This window comes from Bactrocera neohumeralis, chromosome 2 (assembly GCF_024586455.1).
Source record: "Bactrocera neohumeralis isolate Rockhampton chromosome 2, APGP_CSIRO_Bneo_wtdbg2-racon-allhic-juicebox.fasta_v2, whole genome shotgun sequence".
Taxonomy (NCBI): domain Eukaryota; kingdom Metazoa; phylum Arthropoda; class Insecta; order Diptera; family Tephritidae; genus Bactrocera; species Bactrocera neohumeralis.
The window spans coordinates 15438528-15452196 of record NC_065919.1 but is presented as its reverse complement, the minus strand read 5'-3'; the positions used below and the strand labels follow the sequence as shown (position 1 = coordinate 15452196).

The window sequence follows — 13669 nt, the reverse complement described above, 5'->3', positions numbered from 1 at the left end:
AAAAAACGCATTTAAAGACGGCACCCTTACCATAGCTAGCCTGGAGCGCAGAAGTTCTCACGGCTGTATCTCCGAAACTATTACTCGGATCCACTTGAAAATTTAGGACATTATTCCTGAGGTGTTGTAGTTGTAATTTAACAAGATAATAAAAAGTTCGATTTTTTGAAATCCGTAAAACCATGTAACCCCTTAAGATCCCACCTTAAAAAAATGGTAAAAATGAAGTCTACGGATACTGAAATGTTATTTTCTATCCAAGACATCGCTCAATTGTCGGCAACGCCGTTATCGGAAAATTGTTTTATTTAATATATATTATTACTCAATGTAGCGTATTATAACCTCCGAAAAAAATTTTGGTATTCAAAAAACTACAGCCTATACACATTCAAACTGAACGATCTAAAATTCATTAAATTTCACGTTTTTATGTTTTCGTTTAATTTTATGTTTTCTATCTGCCCTCACAGTTTCCAGTTTCCATCGCTGCAAACACTGGGTGAAGATCTCATTACCGTTTTGGACTTTCTGCATGTCAAATATGTGATTGGCTTGGGTGAAGGCGCCGGTGCTAATGTTCTGGCTCGCTTCGGTTTGGCTCATCCATCCCGAGTGCTCGGTCTGGTGTTGATCAATGCCACCGGCAGCGCCGCCAGCGTTTTACAATCATTCAAAACAAAGGTAAAACGGTGAAAAATCAGCAAAAAATATATATATTTTTAATTAAAATCCATTTGTATTTCAGCTAATACAATGGAAGAACGATGATATTGCACAATCGGCCGAAAGCTTTTTAATGTATCACAAATTTGGACATGTAAGTTTGCAACGGCTGGTATGCCATTATGTATGTGTATGTGTGTAGGTTTATGTATGTTTGTGTGTGCACTTTTTATTTAAAATATATGTATTTATGACACACTAAATTCAAAATTATTGCAAAAATTGTTATTGTATACATATATGGCATTTATTAAAATTGGAAAACTAACACAAGTATGAATTAATTGGTGTGGCTGCTATACATACATATGTGTGTGTAAATTGTTTTGCGTGAAAAATTAAGTTTATACATACGTATTTATGAAGTAACTTTTTCTTTAACCTTTTTTCTTTTTTTCAACGCGCTTGGTGTAAACAATCATGAATAAAACATATTGAAAACGTATTGAATTACTGATACTTGTGTCATGTGACATCTTAAATAATATATTTGAAACTTCACAAACTCTTTGACAAGCTACAGGTTATGGAGGTATAGCATTTAGCATAATTTTCTTGTTGGCACAAATCAGCTTTCATGTGGTTTTCCAATACATTCCTGCTTTAAAAACATAGTCAAGCTTTAGAAACGCCAGTTAATTTTAATTTCTATATGTTACTTTTTATTTATATTTATTCATATGTCGTATGTAGTTTTCTTTTTTGTTTTTGAGCTTTTAAAATTTTATTTAATTTTAGACACTGTTTTTCATAAAAGGCTTGATATATAATGATAAATAATTGACGTTTCTAAAGTTCTACATATATAATCTTTCTACTTGCATACTTGTTCAAATATAGAATTTGTACTACTTCCTCCTTATATATGTAACATAAAACAACAGTAATTTTTAGCGTGGCCTAAATATTTACATTTAAATTTTTAAATTTACTACATAAACGATAAATTAAATTTTAAAACTCTACACCGAAATTCCTATAGATAAAATATACATAGTTGTTGCTAATTACATTAAAAATTATTTCTGCTAGAATAATATTTGTTGTTATTGCTATTTTTATTCATTCTAGTAATATAATTTAAATAACACCTAAAATAAAATATAATGTATGTTTTCTTTGCTGTTGCCAAGCTAAAAATCCGGAAGTCCCAAATTTTTACTCACTAAGCTTTGTGCGTTATGGCAATGTTATTGACTGGAAAAATTAAAAATCCATCATCGCTTTTTTCCTTTTGTTGCTCCTTTATACTGTTTCCCCCGAATATTTACTGTTTGAAATTACTTATTATACCGTAATAAACTCATTTTACCTTTAATTTTACTTCAGTTCCAGGTAATTAGCAAATATTTAGCTTATTTAGCTAACAGCAATAACGCGCGTATCCACAAAAGCACATTTTGGATTTTCTTTTTCATTGTCATTTTCAACTCTCGGTCGTATTTGTAGCACCATTTGCTGTTCGATTTTTATAGCATAGTGGCATATATACATAAATATGTATTACTCATTACTGTGCTTAAAATTCTGTCATAAACTTAGCCATAACTTAGTCTTAATCATGATCTTACATTCAAAATTCATGCGGCGTTTTACATTTGTAAATCTCTCTTTTAGCTATTTTATCATAAGTTTTCTATTTAGCAACTAGTTTTGGCATCAAAAACATAATTAGTTAATATAATTTTCTTATTTAGGTTAGCAATACTATTTCATTTTCTATAAGCTGCTTAAGCTTGAAAAAAAAATGATTTTTAATAATTACAATCTTAAATATTAATTAATTAATTTTTAATAATTACAATCTTAAATATTAATTAATTAAGGGAGGTTTAAGCTCGGGTGTAACCGAGTATTTTATTCTCTCACATGGTAAAGTGATAAACTAGTTTTTTCATATAAAAAATAAATATGCAGTTTTATTAGAATATTTCATTGTTACAAACATACGCTATTACCAAAGAATTCTGAAATTTTTGGAAAAAAATATTTTAAACTCGGCCATTGCGACGCCATTTCCGGTGACCCCTCGGAAAAAAGATGCGGCCGCGTTGGCAGGATAACTCCTCACCAGATCATCTAAAGTGAAAAAGATGCATGTTTTAGTTAAAACCTTAACTTAGAACTTAGGCGAAGGATATAGAACTGAAAATTGGAGTTTTGGCAGGCATTTTTTCAAAAAAATTTAAATCGCAGTGAAAATTTCGCGACGATATTGTTTTTTCAAATAGTTGTAATCGAAAAAAAACCTTCATCTAAGTCTTTAAGAATTGTATCCCAAAAACCTGTGTAAAATTTCATGAAGATCGGTTGAGTAGTTGTCGAGAAATCTTGCCAACCGTCTTCAAAAACTCAGTTTCGAAAAAAACGCGCTTAAAGACGGCGCACTTAGCCTAGCTAGCCTCGAGCGCACAAGTTCTCAAGGCTGTATCTCCGAAACTATTATTCGGATCAACTTGAAAATTTAGTACAATATTCAGTTGTTGTTGTAGAATTTAATAAGACAATAAAAAATCGATTTTTTTAAACCCGTAAACCCATGTAACCCCATTATTAAAATTAGAAAGTGTTGAATCCAAAAAAGTATTGACCCGATTTTACCACTTTTTGGCAAAAGCGCGAATTTCAATACTAAAACTCACAGACTGATTGATATGTTCTATAAAAAAATCGGCCATATGCACTGGTGTCCACATACAAGGTGTGTTCCAAAGTAAACAGGACTTTAAAAAAAAAAAACAGAACAAATGATTTTTTCGGCAAAATCAATTTATTTTATTCAAAATAGTCTCCTTCTGCTTCAATACAGCGTTTTGCACGGTCCAAAAGCATGTCGAACGAGTGTTTTAGCTCGTTGGCTGGTATGGCCGCCAGTATGCCGGTGCAAGCCTTTTGAATGGCCCCTACGTCCTTTCATGGGCAAATGCATTATTTCAAAAAGGAAGAAGTCGCACGGTGCCATATCAGGTGATTACGGGGAGTGGTTAATGGTTAAAATGTGATTTTTGGTCAAATAATCGTCCTTCGAATGTTGGATTCTGAACAGTTTTTGGTCGTCAGTCAATTTGTGCGTAACATTTTGGAGATGTTCAATTTCATTTCCATGAATTTCAATGATGATTTTCAGGATTTTGATTGGCCCACATGTTGAGCGTAATTTATGTCTTAACGACCACATTGAAAACGTTGAAACCACTCTACTACGGGATGGGCAATCATCGCCATAAACTTGTTTCATCAATTGAAACGTTTCGGTAAAACTTTTACCAATTTTAAAACAAAATTTAATGTTGGCTCTTTGTTCGAAGCTCATTTTCGCAACGATAACACAAACATACTGACACTTAAAACGCAATAACTTAACTTCCAATTCATGAAAAGTCATGAAATTCTCACTGGACAATCGATAAAGATAGCAGATTCTAACGCACCATATTGTCATATAGATGGCGCCACCAAAGTCCTGTTTACTTTGGAATACACCTTGTATTTGGTGTCTGGGTTCTTGAAAAGTTACCAAATTACAGTTTTGTATCTTACTTATCTTTGCGTGCTTAGTTATGACATTTCATAAGTTTTCTTCGTTTAATGACATTTTGTGGCCATGGCAGTGTTCCCATTACTCCCATTTTCTCATTTTATATGAACATTGCTTCTATTTTCTTTTGGTTTTTTTAGATGTGAGCATGTCTGCCAATACTGTAACGTTTCACATATTTGATTTCACTTCAACTTTGCACTTTGTTATTATTAGTAAATAAAATTAACACTGTTATCTTTAAACTTAGACTTCTATCGCATACATACTTACTTACTATATAAGTACTTCAATTGCTTGCCAAAAATGTATAAATTTTCATTACTTTCACTCATTATTTTCAACTTTCGTACCGAATCGCCTACACTCTTATATACTTGGACACGTCAACTTCCACACACATATATGTACATATATCTACATTCCAACTCATTCACCACAAATTCAAAAAACGAAATTCGCAAAAATCTGCTAAAACATGTACATACATATATAGCAATTGGTTGGCGATAATCCGGATAAGGAAAAGATCGTCTCCGAATATCAGAAGCGTTTGCACAGCACTTTGAATAGCAAAAATGTGGGACTCTATGTTAAAGCTTTTATGAGGTAAGCTATTCTATTTAAATTAGAGCATTAGCTGTTTTATTTATTTATTAAAAATTCGATATTTATTTGTATGAAAAAATTATCACAACACAGCCGCAAGGATCTTACATTGAAGGGTTGCAAGATTGATGTCATCTTAATCACGGGCATGTTGAGCCCCTATGCTTCGATGGTTGAAAAGGTAAGTTCTAAATCGAAAAAAAAAATTGCTTTAACGTGTGTAAATTATTATATAATACAAATTTATACGCAGTTGCACAAAGATGTGGAGAAGGAGAAGGTGACTATTTTGAAAATAGAACGTGCTGGCGATGTTTTGGCTGATGCGGTGAGTATTAAAGCAATTGCAGCTGATTGTTGTTTACTAAATGTACTTGACACAACAGCTCATATTTTTAGTAAGTGAAGTAGGCGAATAATGAACGGGAAACGAACAAAAAAATATACTAATATTTTTTTAAAATATATTTCTCCACATTATCTATAGAAATTGTTCGCTTATACGCCCTGATTAAATTTTGCCCGAACTGCCTAAAAAAACATTTTCACATATTTAATTTTCTTTTTATATTTTGGCTCCTTTGAAGCCAAATATTTAAATTTTATTTTAAACTAACTTTTATAATTACAATATTTTTCTGCCATTAATTAAAAAATATCGATATTTTTGCTCTGCCATTTCTAGCCCGCCAAAGTAGCTCAGTCTATTTTGCTCTTCTGCAAAGGTCAAGGCATTCTAACCTCTGTCGTTATGCCGGGCGTTGATCGCGGACGTGCTTACTCGACAAGTTCCGGTGGTTCGGTGGACGGACAGAATGGTTCACGCAAACTATCACGTGGTGTCTCCATGGAAGATTACGACAAGCCAAATATACGCCGATTGAGTATTATCAACAACGAATCACCGAAGAAGTAAACGGCGCGCTTGAGAAAAAATAATATTGAAATGCATGAAATTATTGTGTGTGCAGGCGTACCCATATGCACATTTTTTTGTGTAAAATATATGGGTATGCTAGTTATAGTTCAAAGTATTGTTAAGCTTGAAATGTGTGGAACAAAAATATTACATGCAATGCGCCCAAAAATCATTATGTTACTATTAAGCCAAAAAAAAAAAAAAATACAATTAATTAGAAATTATTTGATGCTTCACTAATTTATCGCATAATAGAAAGATTTAAAGCTGTTAGTTTATATTACAAAATATATACTTACATACATACATGTGTATATACATATGTATATGTATATATATTAATATATGTGTCTGAAAACAATGCCAAAGTTTAAATGCTAAACCAAAAACTAATATCGTTTGAATATGTTAATGTAGTAAACATATGTACATGGCTATATATTGATATTTACAACCATATATACAGCACATACATACATACATGTATAGACAGCTATGTAAAGTAATGAAATCACTTCAAAAACCTGAAAACGGTTAAATTATTTGAAGCGTTTTGCGCACTTAATCTTTATTGCATGATTCATACATATATACATATTTATACAAAAATTACACATAATATTCTAAAGTCAGCTGCAACTAAATGACATTTTCATAAATAAATTAAAATAATAATGTTTACTTTTTGCACATGAAAATGAAAAATTCATAAAAAAATTAAAATTCATAAATCATAAATAAATTAAAAAATAAATATTTACTTTTTGCACATGAAAATGAAAAATTAAACCCACCTACAACGAAAAAGTGACCAAACATATCTCCCAAAAACATTTTTCGAAAAAAAAAACAAATTCCAGCATAATAAGAACAGCTCATGGAAGATTTGGAAACTGTCAACTACACGTAATACCTCCAAATGTTAACGAAAACAGTACCTTTCAATTAACTAACAAAGTACACCGAAAACACTAATCGAGTTTCATTTATGTATTTCAAAAAAATTTTTAAAACAAATATATTCAAACTTTTTGAACGCTATTTTAATCACATTTCCAAATATGCTTAAGAAAGATGTTATAAACAATGAAAATATTCTCCGTAGATTTGTAAAAAAAGCACGAAGAGATTATTAAAAATCATTAACTTGTAAATGTAGCAACAGCTTGTTCTTAAATAAAACCCGTTGCTTATAATGTTAAAAACAATGTAGTCAAACACGCCGCAACCATAATTAATTAAAGTATATATGCTATAATTATATTCATTAGAAAATGCGTATGGAAGCTAAAGTTGAACTCTAGCCTTGCAATTTTCATTTCAACGAAAAAGAAAACAAGAAAATTTAGAAGCAAGCTCAGTTAAAAATTGCAAGCACTCAATTAACAGTACATAACTTCATTTCCACATGGATTGAAGCAAATATTCAATTGCAATTAGAAAAATATAAATATATTTTTATTTAAATACAATTGTAAGTATTGCGTCAAAGCAGCGAATCATGTGCAATTATTTCACATAAAATTTTGTTTTTTTTTTGCAAAAATACAAACATATAATATGGAGGCATGTTATATCGGGGTATGCGCAACAATGCGCCAATGCGCATATTTAGAAAAAATGTATTAGCGTTTATATTCAAATTATGCTTATATAATCTATATTGAACGCAATGCCACAAAGCCAATAAAATCACACAAATCAATATTTAACATGAAATTATATTAATCAAACAATGTATTGTATTTAACTACAAAAACCAAGCCAAACTTTAACTAGAATTGCATTAAAAGGAGAATTCTATATCAAATTATGTAATGATAAGGTGTTTAGCGAAATGTGAAATTAAATTGTTTAGAAAAAGTTTATAAGGAACTTTAAAATTGTCTTTTTATTTACCTCAAGATAATTTTAATTTAATAACCACCTGGACAACAGTGCTAATAACAACCAAATCCTAGTGTGCTTGTCTAAAATGTAGATTTTAGTAACGAAGCGCTTGTTTCCAGCTGACTCGACCCGAATTCGCTCATAGGAGATCATTCATTACTTCAATTAACTGTTTGACGAATACAATCATCTACGACCAAAGAAAAGCATTTTTGGTGGTTAGCAGCATATTGGACTGTGCTTAACAAAGCTCCAACTAAGTTCCACCTCCTTAAACCGATTGAAAAACACTTTCTGGAGGTCTGCAAAGTAGGAGACGAGAAGTATTTTCTTTCCAAGAGACCATAAAATGCTTTCACATTCTTTGAAACTGCGTGTTTTCGCTTCGAAAAACAGGAATGGAATCAGCGAATAAACATAAGTATATGTTATATGTATACAGCCGTTTTCTCGAAATTACCAAAACAAAGCAACGGGACCAATCGGGCTTAAATTAACAAAAGTCCGGGATACATTTGTTAAGTATTCGGTATCGGGCCGGTTTCGTACTTTTAATATATTCATATGAAATGTAGATAGGCAGGAATTTGAACTGCTACATACAGAGGTTTTTTTGTTCTCATTTTGCCTCTTCGCAATGGTCCGGTATAGGTAAGTCGACATACAATTTGAAATTTTGTTTGTTCTACTGGTTAAAATGGATCACCAGTAATGGCCTGTTCACATAAAAATTTTGCTTCGCTTTGCGTCAGACATTTCTTTTGACAGAAAAGTTCGATGTACACTTTGGTATGAGTACGTTCACACTTTTATTAGAGATAAACACTGAAAGCAAAGCGTTCAGCGTGGCACACCCGCTTGTTTTCTTCGCTTCGCTGTTTCGGTATGAACTGCCACGCTAAACAAAAGATGTGGAAGGAAGGATGTATGTGAATGGGCCTTAAGGAAGAAAGTCAACTGCATTAAGAGATTGATGGAGTATCGAAATTATGCACTCTCTGGAAGATTGGATCGAATTTGTAAATAGACTTATTTTCCATATTTTGTTGTCAACATGTGGATTATGTGACTAGACAATATAATGTTTATATAAAATATCGAATTTTTACCAGCTCAATGTAATGTGACTATTAGAATTTTCATTGAAATTTTCGGAACACAGTGGCATGTCTATTCTCATTTAGCCGCCGCAGCAGAAACGTTGACAACAACTGCAGAGAACCAAATGACAGCAGTAGGGAAATGAAAAATGAACGAGTTACCACCAACAAAACCTCCGCGCGGAGTTAAATATGGAAAAGATGAGGTAATTATGATTAAAACATACAAGAAATTTTGAAAAATTAATCTATAAATAAGTATAATTTGTTTGAAAGAAGAGTTTGTGATCTATGATTACGATAACCATGTTAAAAAGTGCTGTGAAAGTTGTAAATTATTGTGTATTGGGAGGGGGTAGCTCGGTGTTGTCATCATCAGACCTGTCAAAATATAATTTCTGTGCTTTGTCGTGTTGATTTTAACAAAATATAGGGCGTTTTCGTTTATGTTTGAATTTTCTTGTCCTTTGCTAAAGAATGTCTACTTTTTCTTGTGTGCATAGTCCGGCTGTGGTTTTCTCGTCAATGTCATCAAATCGTTGGGATTTAGTGAGACAACAGAGGAGCGACAACAGGAGAAACTTAAGATTGAGAAGGAGTTCAAACGTTCCGATCAACGCCTAAATGAATTGGTATCACGTCATGATCAGCAGTTAACACAAGTTCTGCCGCTTTTCAGCCAAGTGTCTACAGAAATAACAGCGAGTCGTGAACGCATTCATGGTGTAAAGGAGAATCTGGGTGCATGCAAACGATTGCTGCAATGCCGACGTGATGAGTTAAAGAAGATGTGGACAGATGCGGTGCAGCATAAATATGTGCTGGAAATGTTGGAACAAATGTATGTATTATACGCATTAAATGAATAATTTTTAAATTAATATATTTTCCTTTTTTCCAGCAACGAATTGCGTAAAGTGCCTCAACGTGTTGTCAGTTATACGACAAAACGGCAATATTTGCATGCGAGTAAGGCGCTTACCGATGCACTCGCAACGATACAAGGACCACTTAACGGCGTTGAAGGATTAGCCGACTTACGTGTCGATTTACAATCACGTCGGCAACAACTTTATCAACGATTACACGAAGAACTTGTTACCCAATTGTATAAAAATTCCGCCGCAGAGGCATTCACCACTTTTCAACGTAATAATTCCAATCGTCTGAATTCAAGTTTTACCCGTGGTATTGGAGCGCGACGCTCCACAGATCGCATCGAAGCGAATACGCGCATACGCAAAGCGCTCATGGAAATGGCGCAAGGCTTTGATCTTGATAAGTCTGAAGTAATTGATGATGCAGACTTAGTCGATCCAGAGCTGAGTATGACTTACTTTATTTCAATTATTGTTGAATGTTTCGGCATGCTAGGCAAAGTGCCTGAATCACTGGAAGTATTACGCGTCCAAATACAAACCCAACTATTAGAGGTAGTACGACAGACAACGTATCAATTAATTGCGCTCAACTGTAATGCCAATGAGCGCGATAATCCCTTATTAACACTGCTGGAAGTTATCTTTAAACAATTCAAAGCTATTGCAAAAACCCATGCACTACTATTAAAAAACTATTTGGCTGTTGTACAAAAGTATGCCGTCGTGGGACCACAACCATACGATTTAACCGATTTTTGGGCACAAGCACAGTCTGTGGTAAGCCTTTTGGAATACATACTTTAATGTCAATGTGGTATTGTATAACACTAAAGTTTAATTAAAATCTGTTCAGCTACAATTACTTTTAACCGATTATTTGGATATACAAAATGCTTCCGGCGACGATGCAGCGCAGACGGCATTCGCTGAGCCATCCAACAATATAAATTCGTATTTTTTGCGGCGCAAAGTTCCAAGGTAATAAGAAAAAGCTAACAATGCTGTTACTTATTTTGAATATAGTTTTAATTTCTTTTAATAAAATTTTAAAAATTGTGGTTTATGATAAAAGATTTTATAATTAAAAAACAAGTAACTTACTAATTGTTTTTGGTAGTCAACTTTTATATTTTTTTATGTAAAAAATTATTATGTTTTATTATGCAAAAAAATATGTATATTTAAAATAATATAAGTTTTTGACCAAATATATTGTATTTAAAAATTTACCATATTTCAAGACACCGATTTCACCACACTGTGCGTTGGTTAGTATTAAAAGGTTTCTTTTCACTATCTAAATCCTACTATCGCTACTTGTAGCAAATAACCCCAGAAGCCTACTAAGGATAAACTAATCATAATACTGTTAATGAAATTCAAAACAATGTTATTTTTTTACTCCATGCAATTATTTTTATAGCACCAAAAAGTCACTCTTCAAATTCGATAAGTCATCGCATTATCCACCGCAAGTTACTGCAGGCGGCACAGTGAAGGAGCATCGACGCAATGCTTCTGACGTGTCTACAGATGATAATCTTGCAACTGCTGCACTCGGTGGCGGTGGCAGCGGTAGTGTAAATGGCAGTGGTAATTTCGCGCATGCTAAACAACAACGAGACAAGGTGTTAATCTGTAAAGCCGACCAGAATGTGATAACGAAAGTTTATTTGCCACTTATGAACTACATACAAGAGATTGAGGGCTTTATGAAGTGCAAGCCGGGGTAAGCTTATTAACAAACTCATTTTTAATTGTCATTAAATTTGTCCTTATTGTTTTACTAGGCAACCCTGCAGCTTACACGATTTCATCGACAATTATATTAAGGATACATTCCTATCGAAGGGCCACAATCGTAATCTACAATTAACCATCGAATCGCTATCGAAAAATCAGGATGCATGGCGTACGATTATATCGCCTGAAGAGATAAAAGCAATGGGTTTGTCCCGTCCACTACTACAATCCACAGCCATGGTGGAGCGTCGTCTACAAGAGACCAAAACTCTCATACATGAGTTGCCATGCTATTCAGATGAGCTATTGAAAATGGTATGCGCGTTATTGAAAACATACCGTGAGATAGCACAGGCGGCTTATCGCGGTGTCGTCCAACCCGATTCGGAAGATAAACGCATATACAGTGTAGCTTGGTTGAAGGATGAAGATATCAGTCGGTTTTTAAAGTTGGTTCTCATAAAACTTGTTAACTTCAACACATTATGTAATAACTAACTTTGGTTTACAGAACACTACCCAATTGGACCGATCTAAAATCGTCCAGTCAGCGTGTAAAACATGGCAAGAAGCTGCAACGCAACTCTTTCGAACCGTCGGAGGAGGAAAGTCCACTGCAAGTGCAACAACGCAACGTACGCGAAGCTGAAATGTTAACCAGCAATTTAGGTGAAGGTGGTATTACACAACAGGAAATTTTAGCAGATATAAGTGTGTTGAAAGAATTAGCTGTGTTGCAGGAGAGCATAGAGTGGTTCTCTGGTCGTGTGTCGGAGTTTGCCAATGAGCTGCGTAAACCTTTAGTGAATGGCCTTAATGTCATAACGTCAGAGTGCACAGCCACACATTCAGCCGCAATCAAAGACGGCACTATCAAAGTATTGACCAATTTGGCACTCGAGTTCGATGAACTGGCCAATACTTGTTTGCTGGTGCTACACTTGGAGGTTTGTTGAAAATAATAATACTTTTATATTTAAATATAGGAACAGAACATAAAAATTAATATTTCCTCGTTAAAGGTGCGCGTGCAATGCTTCCACTATTTGCGCTCGAAACCCGCCACTAAATCGAGCAGCTTCATGGGAGCTAAAGACGATGACATACTTGAACCTGATCGACAAGTGCAAATGCTAACTAAACGTTTATCAGAAATGGATGAAGCGTTTAGTGCAACATTGCATCCGCGTAAAACAAGGGTACGTAGTTTAGACATATAACAGTTTTTGGTTTTAAAAATTTGAATCACTGTTTTCTTTTGTATATTTTAGTATATTTTTGAGGGTTTGGCGCATTTGGCCGCTCGCATACTCATACAAGCTTCAAACTATCTGGAGCACATCGATCAAGCGACAGTGCAACGCATGTGTCGTAATTCGATAGCATTGCAACAAACGCTAAGCAATATAACAGCTTCGCGCGAGATTGCGCTGGATCAAGCTAAGAACTTTTACGAATTACTGTGCATGGAACCAGATGTAAGCTTGCATATACTGTCTATAAAAATTAGCTTTAATTTATCTATGAACTTTCGCTCCCTCCCAGGATATACTTACCAATATTGTAGAGAAAGGCTCTCAGTTTACTGAAATGCAATACCTGAATGCACTACAGTTGTCTTGTAAAGCGAGGGGCATTACCGAAGCCAACGCGTTGGCGTCGTATCAGCAAAGATTATCGGACATTTTGGGCGCAAAACCCTCTACGGGAATTGTTGTTTAGATCTGTTTTCCGCCAGATACCAGAAGAGTTGCTTCAGCAACATTACACTAGCTATTAAGACTGTTCGTTTCGCATAACGAAATGCACTTAAATATTGAAAAAAAACATACTGTTAATGTAACTTTGCTTCTGTGTTATTACATAGATCGTAAAAGGACATTATTAATAGAAAACCTGTGGCTGGAAATCGCTACATACAAATTAAAAAATTATACAATAGTTAAATGCATTGAATATGAATAAGTGCACGCATTAACTCACTCGTGATTCGCCTGCAACAGTTCGGTTAATTATTAGCTATTATTATATAACATTGATACTATTACAAAGTGGATAAAATTATATACATATACATATATACATACAAATCATTCTGAGTTTATTGTTATAATGTCAGCGGAATTTGCTGATGTGATAATAGATCGGTAAATTGTACCGTGGTGAGTTTTGAGTAATGGAAAGTCTCTAACCGAAATATTTCCACATAATTAAAATGTAAGGAATTGGAACTCCAAAATATCCTACAAAATTAAAAGTCTCC

At 33.8% G+C, this 13669-nt stretch overlaps 2 protein-coding genes across 12 annotated transcripts in view; both read left to right on the top strand.

The window, feature by feature from the left end:
- Positions 1 to 7667, top strand: part of LOC126751726 (uncharacterized protein ZK1073.1) — a 63558-nt gene extending 55891 nt beyond the window's left edge. For 4 of the 10 annotated variants that reach the window (XM_050462221.1, XM_050462219.1, XM_050462216.1 and 1 more), the window contains 7 exons: positions 474 to 684; positions 749 to 820; positions 1244 to 1258; positions 4761 to 4873; positions 4967 to 5054; positions 5127 to 5201; positions 5559 to 7667. In XM_050462221.1, coding sequence (XP_050318178.1) covers positions 474 to 684; positions 749 to 820; positions 1244 to 1258; positions 4761 to 4873; positions 4967 to 5054; positions 5127 to 5201; positions 5559 to 5789 — 805 coding nt within the window. In that variant the 3' untranslated portion in view covers positions 5790 to 7667. Of the gene's footprint in view, positions 1 to 473; positions 685 to 748; positions 821 to 1243; positions 1259 to 2055; positions 3203 to 4760; positions 4874 to 4966; positions 5055 to 5126; positions 5202 to 5558 lie in introns of those variants that run through there. The other 6 variants (XM_050462222.1, XM_050462220.1, XM_050462217.1 and 3 more) reach the window with 3 other exon arrangements.
- A 1226-nt stretch (positions 7668 to 8893) lies between these two features.
- On the top strand, positions 8894 to 13496 carry LOC126757942 (exocyst complex component 4). 2 transcript variants are annotated; one of them, XM_050471872.1, is made up of 11 exons: positions 8894 to 8988; positions 9286 to 9623; positions 9684 to 10440; positions 10517 to 10641; positions 10905 to 10931; positions 11087 to 11392; positions 11454 to 11855; positions 11918 to 12353; positions 12429 to 12605; positions 12678 to 12884; positions 12952 to 13496. In XM_050471872.1, exons 1-11 carry the CDS (start codon positions 8932 to 8934, stop codon positions 13126 to 13128), a joined length of 3009 nt encoding a protein of 1002 aa, XP_050327829.1. In that variant the 5' UTR covers positions 8894 to 8931; the 3' UTR covers positions 13129 to 13496. The 2 variants fall into 2 exon arrangements, with proteins under 2 accessions (XP_050327829.1, XP_050327837.1); XM_050471880.1 differs by lacking the exon at positions 10905 to 10931.
- The last annotated feature ends 173 nt before the right edge of the window (positions 13497 to 13669 follow it).

Bases quoted from the DNA above. Each gene is read 5' to 3' on its own strand.
- LOC126757942 (XM_050471872.1), top strand. From the start codon at position 8,932: ATGAACGAGTTACCACCAACAAAACCTCCGCGCGGAGTTAAATATGGA. The intron at 8,989-9,285 runs GTAATTATGATT...TTGTGTGCATAG, and splicing joins TTAAATATGGAAAAGATGAG to TCCGGCTGTGGTTTTCTCGT. The intron at 12,354-12,428 runs GTTTGTTGAAAA...TCCTCGTTAAAG, and splicing joins TGCTGGTGCTACACTTGGAG to GTGCGCGTGCAATGCTTCCA.